The 27,461-nt window shown below is 40.1% G+C and overlaps 1 protein-coding gene across 1 annotated transcript; it reads left to right on the top strand.

Annotated features, from left to right (window-relative positions):
* Positions 1 to 6: 6 nt before the first annotated feature.
* On the top strand, positions 7 to 20,498 carry MFAP3 (microfibril associated protein 3). The gene is made up of 3 exons (XM_006194863.3): positions 7 to 54; positions 10,487 to 11,020; positions 13,930 to 20,498. Exons 2-3 carry the CDS (start codon positions 10,726 to 10,728, stop codon positions 14,721 to 14,723), a joined length of 1,089 nt encoding a protein of 362 aa, XP_006194925.1. The 5' UTR covers positions 7 to 54; positions 10,487 to 10,725; the 3' UTR covers positions 14,724 to 20,498.
* The last annotated feature ends 6,963 nt before the right edge of the window (positions 20,499 to 27,461 follow it).

The raw sequence follows: 27,461 nt of genomic DNA on the forward strand, positions 1-27,461 counted from the left end.
AGAACTTCCGGGTCAAGCAGCCAGTTCGGCCGGAAAAAGCTCGGCGCTCGTCTGGTGAGTCGGGGCTTGTTGGGGGTCGCTACTGCGGGAGGCACTGAGGGTGCCGAGGCGTGGGTTTGGGTGGTGGGTTGGGGTATGACGTGAAGGAAGGTAGGGTATCCGCGGCCCTTTTGAAGGTCTGGCCTGGGCTGCCGAAGTTCGGGCATCGTATATTTACTGAGCACCACCTACCTGCCAGGCACTACCCTGGGTGCTTGGGACACACTGGTTTACGAGCGACAGTAGCCTTGTTCTCAGGTAGTTGACGTCCTAGTGGACGAGGCCCACGGAAAACAAGTCAACAAACAAATACGATTATCTAAGGTAGTAGTGAGTGCTTTAGAGAAAATTAAACAGAATAAAGTGACAGCGAAGCGAAGGAGTAAACCTTAGGAAAATCTAGAGATGAGTATTACAAGCAGAAGGAATAGCAAGTGCAAACGCCTTTTCCTGGAAACAAACAGCCTGGTCAAGAAAGAGGAAGAAGGCCACTGTGAATGGAGCAAAAAGAGGAAGATGAGGCAAGAGGCTTAAACTGGCCAAATTTTGTAGAGTTTGTGAGCCAGGACAAGGATTTTGACTTTTTTTTTTTTTTTTTTGAAGAGCATTGGAAAAGCATTGAACGTTTCTATGCAGAAGAGTGACATGCTCTAATTTATGACTTTAGCTTACTCCTGACCCCTGATCAAAAAGATGTACCTCTTCAGTTGCCCTTGAGCAGTGGGAATGCATGAAACCCGAACTGAGCGCCAGAAAAGCATTAGAGACACCCTCATTGAATAGATGTGAAAAACTAAGTCCCAGAGAAGGGACCTGGCCTTTTAAGAACCCAATGCCAACTTCATTTAATGCTTTCAGAATTATCATTTTGATGTCTAAACACAGTCTCTTCCTAAAACCCTTCAGATGGTGGGTCTCTAAATTTAGGGACATCAGTATTACCTGTGAGCATGTTAAAAACGACCTATTCCAAAAAAACCAAAAACATTATATATGTATAAAATAGGTACTTTCCTCTGATTTTCTTTTGTAATGGAAAGTTTATAAAATTTGGGGTTTAAGACTAGAATGTCATTAAGCTGCTTAACCGTGTCTTAAGCTTATCATTAAAGTACTGCTGATAATAATGATAACTAAAAGCATTCAAATTTTTGGTCTTAGCATCCCTTGACACTTTTAAAACCTATTGAGAACATCAAAGAGTTTTTATTTGTGTGAGTTTTATCTGTCAACATGTACCATTTTAGATATCAAAATAACTTTTTTAAAAGTTATTTATTTAAAATGATAAATTCAGTGCATGTTAACATAAATAGCATTTCTGTCTCCTGCATTCATTCTCGTGTGATGTCATTCATTATGTAGCCTCTAGAAAATTGCACCGTACTGTGTGAGAATGAGAGTGAAAAAGACAAATAATGTTCTAGTATTATTATGAAATCATTTTGAAAAGGTCTCAGGGACCCGCAGAGGCTCTTGTGCCACACTTTGAGAATCACTGAATTAGAGTATGATTATGACAATCAAAAGATACATGGGCTTGGTTTGTAAGTCATTAAAACTACATGCACATTAAAAATGCAGATGCCCAGGCCTCACCCTTAGAGATGCCAAATCGGTAAATCAGAGTGGAGCCAAGAAATCTGCATCTTTAACAAGCACAGATTAATTTGATGTAAGTGGTCTAATAATTGCAGTTTGAGAAAACCAGTTAGAGATTGAATTCACTCTAGGGTGTTCTGCCCACTAAAATTTTAACAGCTGTTTTCACGTCATCATATCTCTCCCTAACAATTTCCAGAGCCCGCGACTGAAAAGTCATTTAGAAGTTTGTAGCAGGTACCGTTCTGACTACAACGTTAATAAGTGTCTGAATTCAAAATGTTATATTTTTTTGGAGGGGGGAGGTAATTAGGTTTGTTTGTTTGTTTGTTTATTCATTTAATGGCAGTAATGGCAGTTGAACCCAGAACCTCGTACATGTTAAGCACACACTTTACCACTGAGCTATACCCTCCTCCCCTGAATTCAGAATGTTGACTCCAATCTTATATCAAGGACTGAGGTTTTTAGATTCTGTCATTAGTAAGTTTACAGTCTTTTGGACAAACAGACAACTGATAAAAAAAGGAAACTGTCAAAAGCATAAAATAATACCATTTGCAGGAACATGAATGGACCTGGATATCATCATTCTAAGTGAAGTAATCAAGAAAGAGAAAGAAAAATACCGTATGCTATCACTTATATGTGGAATATAAAAAAAAAGGACACAAGTGAATTTACTTGCAAAACAGAAACAGACTCACAGACGTAGAAAACGAACATGGTTACTAGGGGGAAAAGGGGTTGGGAAGTGATAAATTGGGAGTTTGAAATTTGCATATACTAACTACTATATGTCGGATAGATAAACAACAAGTTTATACTGTATAGCACAGGGAACTATATTCAATATCTTGTAGTAACCTATAGTGAAAAAGAAATGAAAAGGAATATATGTATGTATATGTATGACTGAAACATATATGCTATACACCAGAAATTGACACAACAGTGTAAACTGATTATGCTTCAATTTAAAAAATGGGAGAAAAAAAAGAAGGAAACTGTCTTACCATCGAGTACTCTCAGTGTACTAGGGGACTGACAGAGCAAAAGAAATTTATCCCAGATTAAGAGGGTAAAAGTGAGAGCTTAGGTGAGAAGTGAGTTGGATATTGTACAGAAGGTCAAATTTCCACAGGAAGATGGGTGGAGAGGAGGGCAGGAAGTTTCAAGCAGAAAGAACAACTAGAACCAGAACTTTAAAGTGAAAAGAATAGAGAGAAAAATAAATGTAGTTAAGGCTTTGAATCATGACGGGGAAGCTGGAAAAACTGTAGGATTTAAGCAGAGAGGATTGATAATCAGTCTGTAGCTGAGGAACCTAAGACCACTAGAGGTCATAGCTAATTAGTGACAGAGGTGTAACTAAAAACCCAACTTGACTTCTAAATCCATTCATTTTTTAGCAAGCAGTTATTGTGCCTGCAGGCACAGCTGGGCTCCAACTAGCTGCTTCTGTTCTGCCAACTGAGTTTATTCCTGGTGAATTGTGGTTACTAGATTAGAATTTGAAACTTATCTCATGGGCAGTGGAAAATAACTAGTGGATTTTAAAATTGCCTTAACTTTCTTGGATTTGTGTTTAGGACCAATTCGGAGGGAGCAGTGTATGGGACATCAAAGGGATATAATTGGAGTTCAGGAGACCCATTTATAAAATAAAAGAATAGTGTGGTACCCAAGTAAGGTAAAAGGGCTTGACCTAGGGCAAGGACAGTAGGACTCAATTGAAAAACATCTAGGAGGTAGAAGAAGAAGAAGAATAAAAGCATGTTTTTACCATGTACCCATATTAGTTCATCTAATACTCACAACTACCCTATGAGGTGGTTACTCTTAATAACTTTATTCAGTAGATGTGTGTACTAAGGCCTCTTGAGCTCACAGCTTCAGCCAGGGATAGGATCAGGCATCCTTAACTCCAGAGTCCATGCTCCTGATCACAGAACCATGATAATACTGTTTAAGTGTGATCTTGCAAAACTGGAAGAATTGTATTTATGGCTATCATCCATGCTGTATATGTGCTGGTCAGGTAGATCTGAGGCTGAGAGTGAGGAGTTACTTTAGTTATACTGAGTTTGAGATTTTGGGGGATTTTTCAGACTATGGAGAAAAAAAAAAGGACAAGGAGATCATAAATCTAAGCCTGTTACATCGTTGTCTTTGTGTGGCTTCAGCAAATGCTTATGGCAAAAAGGATAAAAGTCAAGAGTATAATAATCCTGGGTTAGAAGCAAAGCTCCAGCAAATGCAGATGTTTCTCAGTGTGCCAGAAAGTATGTTGAAGTTTGAGCTGAGTGCCTAAATGCCAGTGATGAGGTGTGTGATGGCTCCAAGATACTATTGGGAGCACTAGGGCTATTTTAATTAGAAACTTTTTGGGAAATGGCCCTCAAAATGGTGATTTCTGTTTGAATATTATTAACCTTTTAATGTTACAGATCCCTATATAATGCTTGAGTATAAGCAGAACAGCTTTATGTTTGTTCTCTGCAAAGGACAGAGGAGTGCTAACAGTCTGCTCTTCATTTGCTTTTTCTCTCCTTTGCCAATTCAGAATGCCACTTTGACCGTTTGTGTGCTGAGTGTAGGGGAACGTCTCCATTTTTCAAGTGTAAGAGTGCAGGCAGAGAGAGTAGATGAGCTGTAAATACAGCCTCTAACACATTTAATTATGGAGAGTGAGGCATTAATATCCCAGTATACTTGGAGCAAAAACCAATACCATCTGGGCATCACTGTTTTTCCTCCCTTTGAGTTATCCCAGAACTATTTCTGCAAACAGCAGGTTCCTCCGCCAACTTAATATTGAGCCACGAGAACGGAAATCAGCCACATTACTTCCTTATTTACTTCTGTTGAGAATTGGAACAGAATGGAAATATTTCTTCTCTCAGAAGTTGGCAGGAGCAGCAACAAGGCAATCTGTTAGGGATGACAGCTTAAGTGCTTTTCTTTCTTTCTTTTTTTCCTTTCTTTTTATTTTTTAATGATATAGCCAATATCCAGGATGGTTCTGTAGGGTAAAATCATCTACAGTTCTGATTATTCATGATCCTAGGAAAGCTTTCATTTTACTGTACCTAAAAGATGAAAAAGGAGTTAGATTAAACTTGAATATCACACTTTCCTGTTATTCATGCTGAAGAAAGGTAATAAAAAATTCTACCAAGTAACTTTACAAGCATAGCATAGCCCTTTTTAACTGTTTACATGAAGATGGCGCTTTGATTTTCCTTTTTGAACTCTTTCTTCATAGCCTCCATATGTCAGCTGCTGCATTGAGATAGCAGGCGTGATATTATGGGTAGTCCCAAAGTTAAAGGGAGTTGCATTCCTAAAATTCAAGAAGTCTTCCTTTCTTTTTTGCATTCACAGCACAATTACTCTCTTCAGTACTTCTCACACCAACTTATATATAGTCAGCTATTTCTGGCCCTGCCTTCCAGGCTGGCTTGTAAATTCCTGAGGGTTTGGGACAGTGTTCTAATTCACCTGAGCATCCCTTGCAGTGCCCAGTATTTCATGTGCATGATGGCCCCTGAGTTAGCTGAGTTGTTTTACAGTCATTACTCCAGAATGAGTAGAAAGGTCGTAGTCAATGTAGTTTTCGTTGCAAGTAAAAGCAATCCACGCTGACTTAAGTAAGAGGACATTTGGTGTGAAGAGATAAGTCAAGGGTATCCTGATCCCAAGGGTGATTTGTTCCCTCACTCTTTTTTTCTGCTTCTGTCATCTTGGACACATACCTTTGCCAGTGTTTTCTCTCCCAAATGCTCAACAGCCTCTTCTCTGCAAATGGGTTGTGTCTCTTAGTAGCTCAGACTAGAAGTCCTTTGTGTTCAGGATGTCCATGGTATGAGTATGAAGTGCCCAGGCTGAGCCTGCCTTTGTTGACTGGGATATTACAGATATTACTAAGGATATTACAGAACCTGCTGCTCTCCTGGCGTGAAATCAGTGTACCAGGCTGCTTCTGCCACCTTTGACCTAAGAGCAGTTTTACAGTGTTCATAGTATTTTTTAATCCCTGTCTTGTAGATTTCTCTATAAACTTCTAGCAGAGGCAAATGGCTGTGTCTGTACAGAACAGGAACTGCAAGTCTTGGCCACAGGGGCAGTTGGTGCGCCTTGCTCCAGGGGAGGGGAGGAGCTGAAAATCCATGATGAGGGTCTCCTGGTAGCTACAGTCACAGTTCAGTCACTTTTGCTAAACTTAATTTTTTTTCCCCACCTAATCATTTCTCAATTTCCTTTATTGTTTGCATATTCAGCCTTCAATTTTGTAGTTTTAATTTTGAGTAACATTAAATAAGGATGCTTTTTAAAAAAAAAAAAAAAGTCATATTGGAGCCAGGAAGTAGAATTCTGTCTGGGCCAGAGCAGCACATGTGAGTCTCTCTCTCTTCCCCTCTGCAATTCTTCCACCACCAGCATCGCTGCCACCCCGCCCCCCCCCTTCTGCTACCACACTCTCTTTCTCTTCTCCATCCTTGTTGTCTTTTCTGTAACCTGTTGCCTCAGTCCCTATGTACCTGCTCTTCCTCAAATGGCCCCATCGCATAGTGTCTCAATCCAAATTCCAGAAACAAGATTCTTCTTAGTCAGCCAATGGGTTGACTTCCTCCTGGTCCCAAGAAGGCAAAGCTCCAAAAAGGGGAACACAGGCTAGATAGATCACAACAACGGTTCTCTACTCAGGACACATAAAAACAAATATAATATCATGGTTTGGCTTAAAGATCAGTTTACAATGTTTGATCTGTATTATTGTAAAATATTTACTTGCAATGAGAAAAAGAAAAGTGTGCGATTCACAGTTAAAGACTGAAATTACATGATGGTGTTTCCTCTCTCTCCTCCAAGGTTTTTAAATGGTTGCGTGGTATTCCAAATAAGTGTTTTACTTATCTTTAATAGTGGTTTTGCTGTAAGGTGTAGATTTTAGCATGTGAAAGGACCATCAACAATAAGAAGTAGAGTTTATTCAGTGATCACTTCAGTGAATTACCAGACTCTGTGTTTTATGTATACTATCTCATTCAGACCTCGCAATAGTCCTTTGAGAATAGGGGCTATTATTTTCCCTGTTTTAAAGATGAGGCACAGAGAGACTGTCATTAACAAAAGTTGCAAGGCTAATTAGAGTCAGATCTAGGACTCAAGTCCCAGAAACCTGGTTCCAGAGCCTGTACCCTGAACCTCTCTGCTACCCTGCCTTTATCAGAGGCTTCCATTACAATGTTCCAAGGTAATCTTAATCCAGAAATGTGAGTGATGGTTCTCTCATATTAGAAGTATTTGGGCAGTCCAGAGCACCATTAGGCAGGGCTGTTGCAGAGGAAATGAGGAAGTATATTAGTGATCTCTGAATGCTAGTCCATGGGCCCTCTGCCTCAGAATCACCAGGAAGCTAGTTAAAAACCATGAATTCCAAGGTCCAGACCCAGAGGTTCTTATTCACTAGTTCTGTGGTGGGACCCAGTAATCCATATTTTTAACAAGTTCTCTAGATAATTGTGATACTCAACCTGGTTTGGAAACTCTGGACTTGCCAATCTTTTATTCCCACCATTATCTTCTAGGACAAGATGGTAAAAGAAGACTTTGGGGGTTAGTAGTTCATTTAAGGAATGCATTTAGGCATTATGCCTTTCAAATCTTTCAAGATTACTAGCATTGGCTTTTTTTGTCTCAGAGAATATAATAAGTGCTAGTAAATGCATGTAGATCTGAATAATTATGATCCCTGCTGTATAACACTCTTCAGCTTACAGAGATCCATCATATACTTGATCAAATTTAAACTCTTCTCCATCAGTAAGTATTTATTGAACATGTGCTAGTTATGAAGTATAACAATAAAAAATACAGTCTCTGTGCTAAAGGGCTCATAGTGAGGTGGGGTAGACTGCCTGGCAATACAGAGCAGCATATACCAGGGCCAGGTGACTGGTGTAATGGTGAGGGCTACAGGGCATCAGAGAATAGCCACCTTGCATCCAGGTGTACTCTGAATCCATATGAGAGGAAGAGCCAGGCCTTGAGAGGAGGCTCAGGGAAGCTGCATGAAGAAGGGACCTGCACAGCAGCAACACTGCCAGGAGGCTGTTGCCCTCCATCCCTCTCACGTGAAGGCTGTTCATTCCCCTGAAGTTCCTGCATCTCAGAGCAGGGAAAGTGAGTCCATGTCTTCCATTTCCAGTTTCTTCCACCTTAGCTGCTTTGATCTTGGGGGGGACATCACCACCCCCACAGGTGATCTGCCCCACTCCTGAGCCCCCAGTTCTTCAACTGCTTCACCTTAGACAGGTATCTTCTTCACTAACTTCAGCCTCCCACTCCAGTTCCCAAAGTCTGCCTCCAGTTTTGTTGTTGGTCCACACTGCCCACCTCCAGAATCAGGAGGCAGACCCAGCACTCTGGCCACCACCTCTCCCTACCACAACTTGGAGGTCTTTTCTAACCAGTGAACCCTCTGCTTTTTCCCTGCCCCCTGTCTCTTTACCTAGATCACTGTCTTCTACTCTCAATTCCCCTTTATCCCTCTGGTGCTGTTGTACAACTTGCTTTCTCAGGGAGACTTTCTACAACATGGTTAGCTCTCCATGTTGGGTGCTGCTGTGGTGGCCTGTACTATCCCTTGGATAGCATTTCTTGTATGTGTATGTATTGGCTAGTGTCTGTGTCCTCTACTGTGAGCTCCATGAAGGCAGAGACAGTGTCTGTGGCACATAGTAGGTGCTCAAGAGATACTGTTGAATAGATGAAAACATATACCTCTAGTCTAAAAGAGTGGTTCTAAACTCAGTAGTGTGAAGGGGTGGGGAGGAAGGGGATGGCAGGGTGAGAAATTAGGTGGTATTAGAGTAAAGTGGAGTTGTGTGAGGTTTGTTTGGTTTTTGTTCTCTCTACAGTGAGAGCAGGCCTCCTGCATAGAGCCTTCAGCAGATGGCAGTATCTCTGGAAGTTAATAACATGGCTTTGTTTTCATTGTGCTTATGTGTAAAGTTAGTTTTATCCACAGATGTGATACAGACTTTCCTTTTAAAATAAATGTATGAAAATAAAATGAGTTGTTGAAAGAAAAGCATAAAGAATAATAATTTGGTACACAGATACAGCAGAACAAAAAAATGATGACAGTAGAAGAAATGAATGAAATTTGGGGAATGCTGACTTGGATGAAGCCACAGGACTCCTTACCAAAGTCCTGGGAAGAACTGGGAGCACTTTTTTAGCACACTCCTTTCCTGTCACCATTGAGAACCACTTAGTTTGAAATAAAGGACGAAAATCACAACCGCCAATTGTAGTGGCAAAGAAGGTGGGAACTTGCATGTATCAACCCCTAGCACAGTGCCTGGCTTATGGCAGTCTCTTAATTAAAGTTATTTCCATTGTTTGTACCCTCCACTCCCTCCTAATAGAAATCAGCATTCTCCTGTTATAGTACAATCTTAAGGAGCAAATAATTGTAAAGAAGTTAGATCAGATCACTTCTTTCATCTCACCCAATGCCCAAGTGCTTTGTTTCCTTCATTGTCATTTTAGTGGGGTTTTTGGGAGGAAATGGAAATAAACACGTGTTCAATCTATTATGTATAGCAAAATCTGAGGTTCTGTTTTATTCTAAATCCTTAAATTTGGAAGATAAAATTATTGTCATCATTCAAAATCCTTTCAAGGGCTAATGAAAACTAAATGAGATTTTCAACTTGTAATTTAGACTTTGAACAGTTTAATGGCAAAGTACAATGATCCATTGCTTTTTATGTTATATGTTCAATCAGCCTTCATGTAAGTATACAGGAGAGTAAATTTCCAAAACTAATTATTTTGGGCCCTTGTAAGAAATAAAGCTAGGTGTTGCATCCCATATTTTATAGAAATAGAAGTTGAAATTTTTCTTTAAGAGTCTGGTTTTAAAAGAGAAATCAAGTTACCAGTAAGAGGATCATAATCACATAGTTCTTGGATGTCATTTTGCTTTTTATTCATGATATTTTACTCTTCTTTTAAATTTGTCTGACAATCTTTCCCTGTAGTTTATATTTGCATTTCTATCAACTAGACATTTAAGATGTCGATTCCTCCCTTAGCTAATTTTATAGACTTTGAGTTAGAAATTTGGTATTCTTATAAATGTAAGTATATTGTATTTTGTTTCTTGATATTGAAGAAACTATTAAAGGAAAATTCTTTTCTCTAAAATTCTTGCCCGAGAGGGAGGTTCTATAGCCTCAGAAGTCAGTAACTGTTCATGTATATGTAGTAGTACAGTTTTCTTTCTAATATTAAGACAAAACTGCCTCAAGTGTCCTTGCATTATTTATAGCTAATGTGTCTGTATACTTGAGTTACTCAAATTTTGAGCTCCATGGTTATGATTTTGATGTACCAGTTGATTTATGTTATTGATATAACAGCAGATGATACTGGTGCAGGTTGAAATAAAAGATCACTAAGCTAAATATTTTAGCCTTCATTGCAGGGAATTTGTCAGAGTGAAAAAGAATCAGTGTTTCAGAATTAGAAGAGCCCTTAAAGATTGTCTCATCCAGTCCCTCATTTGACAGGTGAGAAGCAAACCCAGCTACTTGCCAAGGTCCTACAGCTAGTTAGTAGCAACACTAGTACCAGAATCTAGGTCTGCCATTTCCCAGCTCAGTGCTCTTTCTACAGACTGCGTAAGATTTTAAAGTGGTGTTCTATTTCACTCCCTGATGTTGATGCCAGTTATGCTAGTCAGTTTCACATCTATTTATTTCTAGAACAGAATTTCACCCCATTACGAGTCTTTGATGGTTAAACTTTATATCTGGCTTTCTTTTAGGTTGGGCTCCACTCACATCTTTTAATCTTGAAGACTTCAAAAATATACCTGGATCTACCTTTTTTGTGTGTGTGTGAGGCGAATGTGATAATCACTACACTACGGAAACTTGCCTTTTTTTTTTTTTTTTTTTTTTTTGAAGAATCCAGTACCAAGCAATCAATGACCCACTGTGCTTTTGTTATAGTGTAGAAGCTTTTGAGTTCTCCAGTCTAAACAAGAGTTTCTCCCATTTTCCCATGAAGCCACATTGTTGTTTATTCACTTTAGTGGTGATTGTTATTGTGCCAGAAGCATTTGCTTTGGAAGATGTAGGCTTCAACCAAGTGACCCCACTGGGAGTGAATCATAGTTCTTTCAATGCATCATTTCTCCCAAGTTTTGAACTCTCACCGGATTCCCATTCGGGTGATGATGTCATCATAGCCAGAGAGGGAACTAGTGTTTCAATCGAGTGTCTTCTCACAGTCGACCACTTTGAAGATATCTATTGGTACAACTCAAAAGGACAGCAACTGGATGACAGAGACAGAGGTAACTATGCCAGAGTATAATTAGTCAAGGTTACTCATTTCCTACTACTTCTCTCTTCTTAGTTTTATGACATATTCAATAAGAAGTCTCAAAGATGCGGTACTACAGTAAATAGTTAAAGCTTTTGAAAGGCCTGGAGTATTATACCTGTCAGAAAAAATAATTGTAATTTCTTAACCAGAAGAAGAAAAAAATAAAGAATAGTTATCAATTTAAAAGGTTTCACATAATGATGGTGAGCGTTTTTCTCTCCTCTTGGTGAGCTGGTTTCCTTCTTCATTGAACATAGGCTACGTCAGGGTTGCTGCATACAGCTGTGCAGGCTATGCACTGCACAACTCCAGGGGTACCATTCCCCTAGATGGTAATGTGAGTGGTACAGGGTGGTGGCCCTGTGTGAATACAGCAAGAAGGATTTTTCACTAGACTAAGTAAACTTGTCATAAATAAAATTCTTTTTTGCTCAGAAATGAATTAACTAAAAATGTTGGAGGAAATCAAGGATGTTTTTTAAAGTGAGCATAAAGATCTGTGCTTAAAACTTTAAGTCCATCTGAGAATCAGAAGGGCACTGAGGAAGAACTCTATAAGCCACCCTTCCAGCTCATTCCTACTTTCTATTCTGTACCTTAATTTATTGGAGAACAGGAGAGTTTCTCTTGTATTTTTTTTTTGTCTCTTAGTCTTAAAAATCACACAAACATCATAATAATGTGACCAAAGTCTACTTTTTGACAGGTTTTTGTTTGATTTTGTTGTTTATGAACCTGTGAACACACCTTAATCAAAATACTATTTCCTTTGACTAGTGTTCTGTTACAAAGATTTTTTTGAAGACTACTTGTGTTAAAACACATTGAAAAGAAATCTCCATGAAAAATCAATGAAATAAGAATTAAATTCTGGGCTCCTCAGAAGCTACACTTTCAGAAAATTTCCCCTTGATCTTTTTTTGCTAGAAAGATAGTCTAATCTCTTGGAATATAAGGCTATTTGGCTATTCATATTAGAGTGGAAAACAGAAAAGGAGACAGATGGTGCTTCTTTCTAAAGTATATGCTGAACATTTTAACCTTCTGCGAACTGAGTAGCTGGCCACCAAGGGATTAAAGAGTGTGAATGTTAGAACAGACCTTCTTAAGAACGCAGACCTATTAAATCAGAACCTCAATAGTGGTGCCCAGTATGTGTATTTTGAACGTGATTTGGGGTTCCCTGTTTGGATCCATTCAACTAGACTCTTAACTGCTTTGGCTCTAGGGTCCTGACCAGACACATCTAAGATGTGCATTATTCAATCAATGTGATTATTACAGACTGACTGTATAAACAAAATTTGGGTTAGGATGAGACCAGTCAAGTGAAATGGAGGTTTTATTTTCCTATTTTGCCTTTCTGCTAACATTTATCATTGATGCTTTCAGCAGCAGCTCTGGACAATTTTATTAAATTTTATGAATCTCAAGTGAGAGTTTAAAGAGTATGTCAGTCTAATACAAGGTTCATAAATCTTGAGCTATTATCAGCAAGTGAACTAGGGAGTTTAGACTGTGGTCATAGTATTGTGGTTGATGAATGGAGTCTATGTAGTTCATCATACCTCGGATTCATAGGGTATCCTTTTCATAGCTCCAAGTTTATAGAACAGAAGCTTGTAAAATAATGGCTATATTCATAGCTGCATGCTTTCCTCTTCTTTGCATATTGGTGAAGTGATGGCTCTTAAATATTACTATAGAATTTAGAAAAATTTTGATGATAAAAATGGGCAGAGTCCACAGTGCTTGCTAATTGATGTGCTGCTAAAATAATCCAGAAGTATAGAATCTGAGGGATGAAAGAGGTCTGGAAGCTGAGGCATTCAAGTGGTTCTTCATAGTCACCCAGCCTCCTCTGGGACACCACCTCTGGTCACTGGGACTCACCTGTACACCACCTTAGCCCATCTATCCCACCTTTGAAGGCTTTCATAGTTAATGCACAGAGTACCCTGAGAACTTAAAAGGTGAGGATTGTGCAGGCAGAGCCAAGTTATTAAAGGATGTTGAATCAAGGTGGGTGGTCAGTGTGCTTTGCTCTTCATACTCATAGCCTTTTGTATACACATTCCTGAACAAAGATACCTTCATGTGTGGAAGACAGGCAGCATGTTTTAGGTTTAAAACAGAAGCCTAGGCATTTTAAGGGCAACTTTACTCTCTCTGCCAAGCTGTTCATTTACCCTGACTTGTGAGACATCTTTTGGCTTGTACTTCAGTTATTCTTGCCAGAAAATCAAGATATTATCATGAACCAACCTTTTCTAACAAAACAAATTAACATGTGCAAGGCATGCCAGATTAGCTAGTTAGTCATTGAACAAACACATTAAATTGGTAGGACTTTTTAAAAATAGTTTTTGTCTCTTCTTCTAAATAAGTTCATTATTGAAAATAAATAAATAGTTAAAAAGAAAATAAAAATCACCTGTAACCCATTACCCCAGAAATAACCATTGTTTTATATTTCTCTGGCACAGCCTTCTATTTTATGAGAATGGATAGGTAGAGGCTGTGGTTTAGACACACACACATACATACAAGCTTTTTTTTTAAGGTTAGTCATTTAGCATTATGTTGACACACCTGTCTCCCTGAAAGGCTTCTTACATCTAGCAGTGAAAAGGCACCCGTGATAATCATTAGTGTCAGGAAGAAAGATCTTAATTCCCACTTTTAAGTTCTAGGCTATTTAAATTCTGACTCTGGACATAAAAGTCTGCCCTTTCTTACATGATTTAAGCAAACAGCAGGACCTACTAGATGAGTTTAAAGTACTCTCATGAAGAGGTGGACTATCGATAAGGTGGTTGGCGTATTTAGTAATAGTATTCTTTATGCTGTAATTTTTTGTTTCTGTTGGGTTACCAGGTGGAAAATGGTTGGTTTCTGGTAACTTCCTGAATATCACCAACATAGCCTTTGCTGACCGTGGGCTCTATACATGTTCTATCACCTCTCCAATCCGTGCCTCCTACTCGGTCACCCTGCGGGTTATCTTCACCTCAGGAGACATGAGTATCTACTACATGATTGTCTGCCTGATTGCCTTTACAATCACTCTCATCTTGAATGTCACACGGCTCTGCATGATGAGCAGCCATCTTCGTAAAACTGAGAAAGCCATCAACGAATTCTTCCGAACTGAAGGGGCAGAGAAACTTCAGAAGGCCTTTGAGATCGCCAAACGCATCCCCATCATCACCTCGGCCAAAACGCTGGAACTCGCCAAAGTCACACAATTTAAAACCATGGAGTTTGCTCGTTATATCGAAGAACTGGCAAGAAGCGTCCCTCTGCCACCCCTTATTCTAAACTGTCGGGCCTTTGTAGAGGAGATGTTTGAGGCTGTGCGAGTGGATGACCCTGATGACATGGGAGAAAGAATTAAAGAGAGACCTGCCTTGAATGCTCAAGATGGCATCTATGTCATTAACCCAGAGATGGGCCGGAGTAATTCACCAGGAGGTGATTCGGATGATGGTTCTCTGAGTGAACAAGGCCAGGAGATAGCAGTTCAGGTTTCTGTCCACCTTCAGTCAGAGACCAAGAGTATTGGTACAGATTCTCAAGACAGCAGTCATTTCAGCCCACCTGATGATAGAGAATCTGTTGAATCAAGCTCTAACTACAAAGATGGGACACATGACAGTTGCCAGCTGTGAGCTATTCCGGTACCTAAAAAACTACTCTCAGAAAACGAACCTGTTTCATGCAGGAAATAACATTTTTACCAGAAGATAACTGATATTTTTTCCCCCTTTGTTAATATTAAGCACATCAGAATGTGAATTACCACCAAAATCTTTGTAAAAATTAAGCATTTTTTTCTTATCTCATCTTTCTCATTTCCCCTGAGTTTGATTTAATGACACATGTTGAGATTTAAAAGAGCCTGAGAGAGCAGCATAATGGGGGAAGTCCCGCACTGAGAGTTACATGGCTTCTCTTCTGGTCATGGTTCTTCTGTCATTTAGGGCTGACCTTTATCTTGAGGCCTCAGTTTTCCCACCAGTAAAATGAGGGATTTGCGCTAGGTGATATCTAAAGTTGTTTCTGCCCTATAACTTCTTACCTGCCACCCTTACACCATTGAAATCTTCAGCACACTTCTAATTAAACCCTTTCCTAGACTTTCAGTCCCTTCTTATGGAAAGGAACAAGCTGAGACTTCATCCTGTGATCTGGATGCCCACACCAATGCTGTGCATAGAGGTGTGAGTGTTGGTCAGATGTCTTGCCTGCTGGAGTGTACAGTTGTATGCGCTAGGTTGACTCTTTCCATTGTAGCCCATGTCTCTATTGTTATGCTGATATCAGGGAGCTAACTGCTCATTAGTAAGCTACTTTCCATGAGTAAATTGGTCCTTTTGGGGGTATATCATGTCTTTTCAACTTACTGGGGCATCATTTATCTCATTGAGCTGGCAGTGATTTCCCAACTTATCTCCAAAAGTGGACAATTTGTTCCTGAAGAGTAATGTCTCCAATATTTTTAGAAAAAGAAAGAATGTCAAATCATCTGTCTCTGGGAAATTATGGGTTTTGACATTTCTGTTAATAGAATTTCTCAGGCTGTCCCTTTTTTGAAGTACTGGATTCTGCAAGATGGTTCTGTGGGATCCCATTCCAGCGGGAAACCCACCGCTGAATTCCTCTTTAGCCCTCTGTCAACACTCTTGCCCTTTATGGTCTTAAACATGGTGCTAAAGGTTGCATGCCTCCTTATTTTGTTTGTCTTGTTTATACTGTATTGTTATTGAGGTTTTTATTTTTATATACTTCAGATATAGAATTCTGAGCTTAGGGCTGCTTTTGTGGCCTTTCTGAAAAGCACTAACCTGATGTAAGATTAGATAATGAATGGTGTGTGCAGTGTGCTACTATATTAAATATATAGAGATATACAGGTAAAAAGATATATATACACATGTACAAATGATCTAGACATAAAAAAATTATGAATGATGCCACTTGATTCAACTGTGGGTAAACACTTAAGACTGTTTCTTGCCTCGCTGAGATCTGATATAATGAAATTGTAAATACTCTTCAGAATAATTTCTTCAGCTACAGTAAGCTTGGTGTCCTGTAATTTTAAGAACTTGGCAGTGGAGCTCCATGTGCTTCACATTTCTTCATTTGGCTTCTGATTACTGAAGCATTACTTGAACTAGAGGTTCCTGAGGGAAATGTTCAGAGGAGGTTTTATCAGGATTTTAATTTATGGTTTCAAATGGAGGAAGGCAGGAAATTCAGAGTGTGATCAGATAGAACTCCTGCCTCCCTTTGTCAGAGCTTATCAGAAGTAATACATCTGCTCTGGATAGCATGAACGAACCAGTGTGCAGTTTTATCAGATGGCATTATAGATAAAGATGATAATGTTGCCTTTTCTGTCTCTCAGGCTGTTTCCATGGAAACCTCCAGAGCCAAACAAAAGCTACCAATCATTTAGCCGAAGCTTGTCTTGGCTCATAGACCTGTATTTCTTTAAAGAAAACTGTTTTCATACATCTGGCTATGAGAACAGGGGCTCTTTAACATGCCCTAGATTGTAGAACACTTTTTCCCTTCCTAGAATGTTTCTCTTGAAAGTATAAAAATCTTTAGAATCCCTTGTCTGAGGTCTGTCCCCTGAACATCCCTCGTATCTCTACGTAACACCTCCAAATCTGTCCCAATATCGCAGGTTTGGGGTCATTTTTAGAATTTTGCTTGTCACATTAAAGAGAATGAATTTACCCTACATGTTCCTATAATAGACATGAGTGTTTGGAACCTTGAGGTAGGCATATTTAGTGATCAAAGTTCTGGGAAACAGGACTTCAGAAAAATTAAGGAAAAAATGAAAAAAATCTATAAGCTTGTGCAGTACTGTATGACAATTAAGTGTAGGCTACTCCAGTGTATCCTATATAAATTATTTTAGGAACATAATGGTGACTTAATTTGGTGGCCAAAGTGACTGGCTTACTTTAAGTATTCCAAGTTATGGTGCCATTGATAAGGAATTAAAGTAGGTCAAAATTTAAGTGGAGTTGGTATTACTTTCTAAAGCTAGTTGCTCAGAGGAAGAAACCACACACTTACTAACATTTTCTGTAGCTAATCAAATACTCTTTATATATGATTAATACTCATGTTATCTTTTTGTAAAATCCTTAACCTTTTGAACTTAATCTACAGTCTAACAGTCTTTTGACAATAATGCTAGTGTAATTATCTTTTTGTCTTGCTGGATTTTATAGTTAGCGAAAATACCTTTACTCAACAAATGTATTTGAAATAGTTCTGTCATCCCATTTATAAATTTTGTCTTGTGATTTAATGAGCCTTACTGTCCTTATGAAATGAAATGGTGGCTTTGTGAAATAAATTTACCAAAAATAGACATGTAAATATTTTTATAGGTTCCTTGCCAACTGAAACCAGACAGATGGGCATCTTTTGAGCTGATGTGCCACTTGTTTATAGGAGGTTTGATAAGTCTGTCCTCCAGGTTGCATCTGTTGTGATAGTTTAGTTCTTGAGTCTGGCCCAATGAGCATTTATATTTCCTACCAAATACCTTGATATAAATATCTTGGGAGTTGCTGACCTGGAATGGTTGTAAGTAGGCTCCTGGCTTCTTCACCTCACTTCGCTTTCCCTTTTGTCCTCCAGCCTCAGTGAACCCCTTGGCACAGTCCTCTCCATGCCTTGCATGTAGTTTGACCCGAGATCAGACTTTGTATTCTGTGTCCCAGAACAGCATGGGAACATGGCATGCTTGTTTTCCAGGGCCCAGCCAGTCATGGGTGCTAGCATTGTCTCCACACACCAGCCACTGTAACACAGGTATATCAGATTTCCTGAATCACCATTAAGAAAACACAGTCTTTTCTCATCTAAGCCAGAAGTGTTGAAAATGCTGAGCCTTATACATAAACTTACAGGTTGTCAACACATTTCATAAGAATAAATGAGTATTATTTGATATGGTTCAGATGATGTTTAAATGCTTACCATTTCAATGAACTTACATTATAATTTTGTCCTTTAAAAAGTTGTACTTGAATGTAATATATTAAATGTTCAATGGCATATATTTCATTTGTCTGAAGTCTTCTATAGAGATATATTCATTTTTATGTGTGATAGAATGTGTTTTTATTGATTTTAAACAGGCATAAAATGGAATTCAACTTGGATTCCACTATGGCTACCCATTTGCATTTCACAAACATTTACTAAACATCTAAATGTTTTTGGTGCATTGAGCCATGCTAAGATGGGTGTCCTGACGACAGTTACCATGAGAATGCAGCTACCAGACCGTCTTCACTAGGCCTCAGTACAGCAGTTTCCCACTTCTGAAGTCAAGTATTCCTGGCAAAGGCAACAGCTGGAACTAAGGCCTAGAGACCAGAGGATTCAGCACATGTTTTGGAGAACCTGTGATTCATATGTAAAGTTAGTGATGCAGTTTGGCAGTGGGAGGTATAGCTCTGGTGGAAGCACATGTCTGTTGTCCATGGGAGTGAAGGGTAATGATGGATCCAGCAGGCATGGAAAAGCACAGGATCTCAGGAGACAGGCAGAGGGAACAGGCAGAGGTGCAACTCATTACTTAAATGCCACAGAATGAAGACCTAGCCCCTAGCTCCCTGTGGTGAAAGATCACTGGACTTAAGCCTGATTCCACCACTAGCCGTGTAACGATGGTACTCAGCCTCTCTGGACGTCAGTAAAATGGAGTTGATAACACCTGCCTCACAAAATTAACGTGAGGGTTAATCATAGCGACATGTAAGCAAACATTGTGCAAGCAGTAATGTGCAATATAGTGTGAAGGGCTGGTAATCACGTAGTCACAGAGTGTCAGCTTTATTAGCATCCATGTCCAGCTGATGACTGGTTGTGTTTGGACTCAACTAAAAATTCCTCCAGATCTCTCAGTTACAGTTGCATCTGGCTGCATGCTGTAGAAACCCAATTGTGCTGGCCTTCCCAAAGAAGAGGTTTGTTTTCCTCAAATAAGAGAAAGACCAAGGCTTGTGTAGGGGCCCAAGTTTGGCATCCAGGGCTCCATCCAAGTCTTCTTCATCAAAGGACTCCTAGATTCCTTTCCTCCCTTAGCATGTGGTTTTCATCTGCATACTCACAAGATGTCTTAGATTGGGTTCCCTCATCCTAAGATAGATTCCTGTGCAAGTAGTGTATTTGGAAGGTGAACCCAGGAGGGTAGGAGAGTAGGGAAGTGAGACAGAAAAGAAAGCCAGTACAGGATGCATTGAGTGAGTTCTTGCTGTGGACAACTGGGGTTCAGTCCCTCTGGGGACCTCAAGGCACTCTGCCCCCAGTGCGTATAGCTCATGCCTCAGAGTTGTCCCACCTGAAGGCCCAGGAGCTCGGGTGTTTATGCACCAATTTCCGTCTGTCATTGAGGGCTGCTGCCAGGGTCACTAACTCTCTGGCACTTCCAACCTGCCCCCCCCCAACACACACACACTCACAGGCTAATTGTGATCCTGTAGCCAGCAAAAGCCCTCTGGCAGAGACACAGGAGCTTTCAATAGGAAGCCTGTGGTAAATATAGCAATGGTGAGTGTCAAGGGGTTATGGACAGAGCACGGACAGCACCTGCTGCTACACCAGACAGCTCCTTCCCTTCAGCATCACATCTGCGTTCCAGGCAGGGAGAAGGGTAAAAGGTCGAAGGGCAAAAGACATAGCCGCTGAATCTGTACCTTTTTATCAAGAAGGCTATAGCTTTCCAGAATCCTCACCTGACTTCTACTGCTGAGCTGCCAGAACTGGGTTACATGACTACCTACAGTAGCTCTAAGAAAGCCTGGGAAGATGAAGTATATTTTTTAACTGGACACATTGCCCCCAGAGGATTCTATTATTAAGAAAGGAGGAAAGAACAGAAGTTGTAGGCAACTGGTAATGTGTGACAAGATCATCTTCACATGAATTACAGGAGCAAAGTCTGGTTCTGTGTCAGATAAAGTTGCAAACCATCTTCCTTGAAGATATTCACATGTGTGGACAAAGAACCATATCAACAAATGATGTTGCATCCAGCAAGCCATCAGCCATTGCAGTCACCCCTGAATGTGCACCCCGAAGGGATTCAGGATGGAGAAAAACAGGATACTGGGCCTAGATAGTTAAGGTGCATATCAAAGGAATGATTTCAGTGAGCCCAGACTTGAATCTTCCCATGCATAGAAAAGTGTTAAATTCATTAACTTAAGATGTCTGGTTTTCCTTTAATTAATAGTAATCTTTTTATGTTCCAACTACCTGAGTTTTGTCGGAAAAACTCCTATAGATCTATATATACTGGCTCCTCCCTTACTTTGGAACAGCCCCTCAGAGCTATCTGAGAGCCTGTCTGCCAGGCTTAAGCCCCTAGTATATCCACCAATAAAACAAGTTCTCAACTTTTAGATTGTGCATTTTTTTTTCTGTCAACACACGCATGAACAAAACAAGAATCAGAACCAATAAATCATAGGCTAAATCTTCCGGCCATCACTTATATTGTGTCCAGTACTCGTGGCCCAAACAGCAGACAGTACAAGTTATGGGATTCAGCTGGGGTATAATTGGCTTATCTTAACCTATTTGTTCATTAACAGATATTTACTGGCCAACTGCTAATGATCGAGCAATAACAAAGTTCACAGGGGACAACAAGGTTGGCCTGTTGGAGAAAGGGAAGAAACAAGCCTGTGTGGCTGTAACGGGAGACAGAGAAGCAGGCACGGCCAGGAATAAAGTTAAAAGGTTTCAGAGCTCAGGGGGGAGGATATAGCTCAGTGGTATAGAGTGCTTGTTTAGCATGCATGAGGCCCTGGGTTCAATTCCCAATACCTCCATTAATAAATAAAGTAGAAACAAGGAAAAAAAAAATTGGAGCTCTGGCTTGTCCTAGAAGTGCATTTCTTAGAAGAAATTCTAGCAGTACTAATTTGGAAGAGGAGATTTACCAATTTAGGGAAGAAAGTTTGCTCATTCAGTAGCACTTTTATTTTTGTCCTGAAGTCATCTACAGCTAAGAAACCCGCTTGTGCTAATTTTCTTTAAAATGTTAAACTCCTTCAGAGCCCCTTAAATTCCAATCATGTTCTTGAGTTTTCATGTTTGCACTGGAACCTATTGATTAGGAAATATATATGTAAATATACATATGTCGCTCCATCTGCCTGGATGATGGTGGCTGCTGCCAGCGTGCTGCTTCTTCCTGACAGTTGGGAACACTCTGCTTTGCCTCCTGCTCAGCTGTGTGAGAAGGAGGACTCAAGTGTCCTAAGTGACGATAAATCAGCCTTCAAGGGGGGCTCCTTACCATCAAAGAGCCACTCTCTGGAAAATAGTTTGTCCCTAAGCAGAAGGGAAGTTTATGGAGGAACTCCCTCTGTGGGGTAGTTTTGCTCTGTGAGTTTCATTGCTCTTTCAGAAACTGCAGTCAGACCATGCCTGAGGCTGCTATGCTCAAGCCCCTTGACCCTTGGAGCACGTAAGGCCATGCCTACTGATTCAGCTTTTCAACAAACGTTTGTTTTGTTGCACACAAACAAGCGACACTATCAAGAGCAAAATCAGAGGCGGTCCTCGCCCTTTGGGAACATACAGCATATGGAAAGGCAGATCCTATTCAAATAGTCACGTAGTTAAAAATGTGGTACTTTAAAATTAAAATTAAAATGAGAGATAGTTAAAAACTGAGAAGCGTGCTAGAAAATGATTCTATGAGAGCCTGGAACAAAGGAGTTTGATCTAATCAGAGGTCAGAGAAGAAACCCCTGAGGAAATGATTCTAAGAAGCAGCAGGCATTGCTCAAGGGCTTCTTATGTTTCTTTCCTGGGTCAGAAACTATGAATTTAAGTCATGAACCCTGCTTAGAAGGAATTTATAAATGAGTTGAAGCAGTAAGATGTTTCTAAAATAAACCACCTGAAAGAGACAGCGTGTCATCAAGTGCTAAATGGATTAGCACTAGATAATAAAGGTGAAGGACTGAAAGATGAAAAGTGAATGATAGCAGAGGGATGGGGTGAGATTTGGGCTAGAACAGAGAGGATGAATAAGCCTTCGACGGGGAAGGAAAGGTGTTAATCTGGTCATGGAACTCAGAAATCTTCAATGGTGTCCTGCTACCTAATCGGAAAAAAAAAAGTCCTATTTCTTGACCCTCCGTGATCTGCTTCCAGCCTATCTTCCGAAGTTGACCTTTTAAAGACCCCTCCACTCCCTTGGAAGTACACTAACATATTCTGGTTACTCTTTCCTTATAAGTTTATAAGCAACTTGAGAGATGGTGTCTTGTACTAGTTACCAATCTTTGTAGCTCCTTGTTCCTTAAGGTAATACCTTTCATATAGAAGAGACAGTAGATGTTTGTTTAATTTCATGGAATGGGAGGGGGCAAAACTGTTGTGTTTTGGTACATGACCACATTCATTAATTAATGTGGGACTTAGGGGTGAGGGTCTGGGAGGTATGGCCTTCTCCAGCAGCGCTCTCTTCCTTGGTGACATCACTGACTTTTGAGTTTTAAATACCATCTTCATGCTGGTGACTCCAGCTCTAAATGCTCTCTTCCAGAGAGCATTGTGGATCTAACACCTCCCTACTTGGCATCACCATTTGGCCAGGTATTTCTAAAAGGCATCTCAAAATTAATATGTCCACAACAGAATTTTTGATTCCCTGCCCTGATAACAAAAGAATACATCAGTTTCCACCCCCCCATCTTCTCTCAGTAAATGTCACCACGAGCTACCCATTTGCTCAAGCCAAAAATCAGTGTCATTCTTGACTCAATTTTTCTTACTCTCAATGTCCAATATATCAGCAAGTTCTCTTGTCCCACTTTAAAAACCATATTCTGATCCATCCACTACTCTCTGCTTCCACTGACATCATGCTGGTCCAAAGTACTATCATTTCTTGCCTGTACTATTTGATGTCCTCCACTCCTGTCGCCAGATGATCCATTTTCCACACTGCAACCAGAGTGAACTTTCAAAGCATAAATCACATGTCATCCTCTGCTTATGTTCTATAGTGTCTCCCATCACTAGAAAAAAATTCTGGAAAAAAATCTATACCCCTTACCATGGCCTACAAGACCCTGCATGAGCTGGCTCCTTCCTAAATCCAACCTTGTCACCCACCACTTACCTCACTCACTGCATCCCAACCACTCTGACCTTCTTGCTGTTCCTTGAACACGTCACACTTGCTCCCACCCCAAAACCTTTGGTCTTGTTGTTCTCTCTGCCTAGAATATCTTCCCCTAGATGTTCCCTTCACTGGGTTCTTCTTGGCATTCAGAACTCAGCTAAGCTGTCACCATTTCAGAGACGCCTCCCTGGCTGCACAACAATAGTTGCCCCCAGGGTTGGGGTTAGAGTCAGCATCAAAATAACTCTCTGTTAATAACTCTTATTTTTTACCATAGTGCTTGTCACGGTTTGTCTTAGTTCATTTGGGCTGCTGTAACAGAATACCATAGACTGGGTGGATGGATTAAAAAACAGAAATTTATCTCTCACAGTTCTAGAGGCTAGAAATTCCAAGATCAAGGTGCCAGCAGATTTGGTGTGCAGTGAGACTCCGCTTCCCAGTTTGCAGATGACTGTCTTCTTGCTGTGTCCTCACATGGCGAAAGGGATGAGAGAACTCTCTGGGGTCTCTTTTATAAGGTCACTAATCTCATTCATGCAGGTCCACCCCATGACCTAATCACCTCCCAAAGACCCCATCCCCTGATACTATCACACTGGAGATTAGATTTCCACATATGAATTCTGGGGGAATACAAATATTCAGTCTATTCACACTATTAGATATTGATTTTTTAAATTTATTTGTTTACTTGTTTATTATCAACTTCCCCCATCTAGAATATTAGCCACATGAAAACAGAGATATTATCTTATTTCCTATTATATTACCAGCAACTAAAATAGCTTGGCCTCAAGTTGGCAATCGCTAAATACTTGTTGCTTCATTGATGTAGATGGATGGGTGAATGTTGAGTAATTGTGTGAACTTAAAGAAATAATTTAGCCTCTTTGCCTCAATTTACCTCCTTCCCTGATGTAGATAGAAGGTAATATACTACTTGTCTCTCCTGGAACACAAAGGATGTGGTTAAGATAAATGAGAAGGCTGAAGGCTTTACCACTTATTATGAGAAAAATATTGGAGTGTATGGGCAGGGAGCCATTTGAAAGTGGCATTGACAGGCTAATGGAGAAAGAAATTCATTTGGTTTATTGCCCGTGAACCTCCTGGGGACTAAGATGGGGGAAAATGAAATGTACCCATTTGTAATATAAAAATTCATAAATACAGCTTAGGTTAATTCAAAGTAGAGTAACACTTTGTTTTTCTGGCATCAATAGGTTTTTTGCTAAGTGTTTTGTTTTCTCAGATAGTTAATGTTCCCATTGTAAGAAGATTTTTTTCAATTTGACCATTGTAATGGAAATAGTTTTCAAATGAATTTCAGTGCCACTTTTTCTGACAGCACATTGAACAGAACCTTCTGTCAATAACTTGGGGATTTCATTATAAGCTTACATTACATATTTGGGTATAATTAGTGGTAAACTCTGAAGTCATGGATGTGTAGACCTGCTGTGCTTCCTGAGATCACCTGTGTATTGCACAGGTTTTCTACTCTTCTCTCATTGGTATAATCAGTAAGACACCTAGTACCTGCAGGCTAGCTATTGAGGACTCTACCCAGAGTGATAAACAAGAGAAATGTGGTCCCTGCCCTCGTGGAGCCCACACCCTGCTGGGAAAGATTGCAGTGATCAAGGAAGCACAAGTGTGACAGGAATCTCAGAGGCCTACCCTGGAGCTTGGGAAAGGCCCCTCCAAAGAAATGGCCTTTAAGCTGATTCCTACAGGCCAGTTGCTCAGGGGAAGAATATTCCAGGCAGATGGGAAAGGACCTGCAGAGGATGTGAATGGTGAGATGAAGGTGTATTTGAGCAGAAAAAAGAAGACCAGAATGTCTCCTGATGCTGTAGCATCGGGAGGCCAAATTGCACATCCCTTCTCCCGTGGGCTCAGGCTAGGAATCTGAGACTTCATTCTAAAAACAAAGTCAATGCTTTGAAAGAGGGGAGTGACCCATAAAATATGTGTTAGAAGAAAATAGCCACTAAACCCGCACTTCCACCCATATTTTTGGTTTAGATGCAGTACAGTGGTGCCGCAGTTGGTGACCTTCCACAAACTATGAAATTGACAGGTGGTGCTCAGGGCCAGAGGGACAGTGCAAAAATCGAGAAGAGGGTGTTCAGGTTTCACAAAGGAACCTCATTATCAGAGGCCTCTTATAAGATGTTACATATAAGAGCCCAATTTAATTCAGTTCAGCATTATCTAAAACACCTACTAAAAGCCAAGGCCTGAAGGAAGTTTGTTTAGGTGGATGAACGTGCACTGGGAACAGATGCCAGAGTCCCAGGCCTGCCTTGGCCACTACGTGGACCCTGGCCTTCGGCAATCCTCTTCCCCCATGGGTTTCAGTTTCCTCTCCTGCAGAATAAAATGATGCCTAAGTAAACCCCTCCCCCTGGAATGCTGAGACGCACATAGCTTAGCAGGCAGGAGGTTCAAGGGGACTCCATCACCTACTCACCAAGTGACGTTGGACAGATTACTAAACTTCTCTGAATATCAGTTTACCTATTCACGAACGCCCTACAACGCTCTGGTTGTGAGGGCTGAAACACCTGGCACAGACGAGGCGATCAGGAAATACTAAGATCACTCTGCAGTTTTACAGCTTAGTATCTTGGCTCCCTACTAGCCCACTAAAGCAGGGAAAAGAATTTGGAAATGAATGTTTCCTTCAGGAAAAAAAGAGGCCCCTGATGAATTAAGAACTCAGGCCACATATTACATTTTTCTGTATCCTTTTGAGACTTCATAACATTTTGGGAAGCATCTTGCACCATCCATCTGTCCAACTTTTGCTGTAGAATATCTTTCCTCTAACAGCTTGGCCAAATGCCGTTTTGAATGTGTTCAGTGACACTATCCCCAGTCTATCTATTCTGAGCACATTATTAACCTGAGCTTGCATGTATCAGTATAAATTCTGCTTAGAGCCAACATTCTCTTAATTTCTGAGCATTAGCACAGAAATAAGTTTGCATGGTTTCTTTGTGGACTCTTTGCAGACCCCCAAGGTTATTAATAACAAGTCACATACCCTCTATTTTTCTTATTATAGTTAAATAACTGTGTTTTAAATAAGTTTAATACATGAACATTGTTTTTGAATGTGAATAGAAGGTTTTTAGGTTAGAAAAATCTTTTCTTTGCCTCCCACTCCCTGCTCCCCAGCTACACTCCCCAAATATGAGCAGTATTTTATACATTCTTCCAGAAATGTTTTCCTCTCTTCCTCTCTTTCTGTATATATTCTACATAATTATCTTTATTTTACACAAATAAGATTATACCATCCTCTCCCACCTTCCTTCTTATATGTATTTTTAATCATTGTATTTATTTTAAACAGATGGAATGGTACCCTTCAGACCTTTTATCTTGGACATTTTTCTAAAGGAATACCTATAGATATACCTCATTCTTTTGAGTGGCTTTCTGGTATGTACCCTTTAACCTGTTGTTGGGGCATTTTTTTTAGATGTTTCCCATCTTTTGCTCTTACAAACATTTCCGTAACAAATATCTCTGAACATATGTCTTTGCACAGTTGATAAACTGTATCTGTAAGGTAAGTTCTTAGAAGTTTTAAAACCCAGAATAGCACCCTCCTAGGGGGAGTGTAGCTCAGTGGTAGAGTGCAGGCTTGGTGTGTACACCAGGTCCTAGGTTCAGTCCCCAGTACCTCCATTAAAACAAACAAACAAACAATCAAACCTAACTACCTGCCCCCAAAAATGAATAGCAGCCTCCTAGGTATTCATTAAGCCATCAGCCTGTCACTGCTAACATCAGACCTCCAAAAAGTGCTCCTTCTGAACCTAGTGGCTGCCTTATTGAACAACACAGGTACAATCAATACCTTGACAGGTATCATCAATCTTTACTGTGAAGATAGGTGATAATGTAGCAAAGTACCTAACGAATATTTGACACACCATAGTTACCTGATAAATGGTGGCTCTTAGTCATTTTGCCTCTATGCTTGTGAATAACCGGTGAAGAATTTCTCTAAGGCCTGAAGCTAAGTATAACTAGAGTCAATGGGTTGGTATAATATTAGCCAGTTTTAGGTGGCACTATTTTTATGATACTCAGCCATTTACTGAAGAGGAATGTCCAATGGAACAGGAAGTTTCTTCTTAGGTAGTAAAGGAAAATCTATGAAGAATTATACTTCAGTTTTAGAAATTTTCTCTGGCTA

Source organism: Camelus ferus, chromosome 3 (genome assembly GCF_009834535.1).
Source record: "Camelus ferus isolate YT-003-E chromosome 3, BCGSAC_Cfer_1.0, whole genome shotgun sequence".
Taxonomy (NCBI): Eukaryota; Metazoa; Chordata; class Mammalia; order Artiodactyla; family Camelidae; genus Camelus; species Camelus ferus.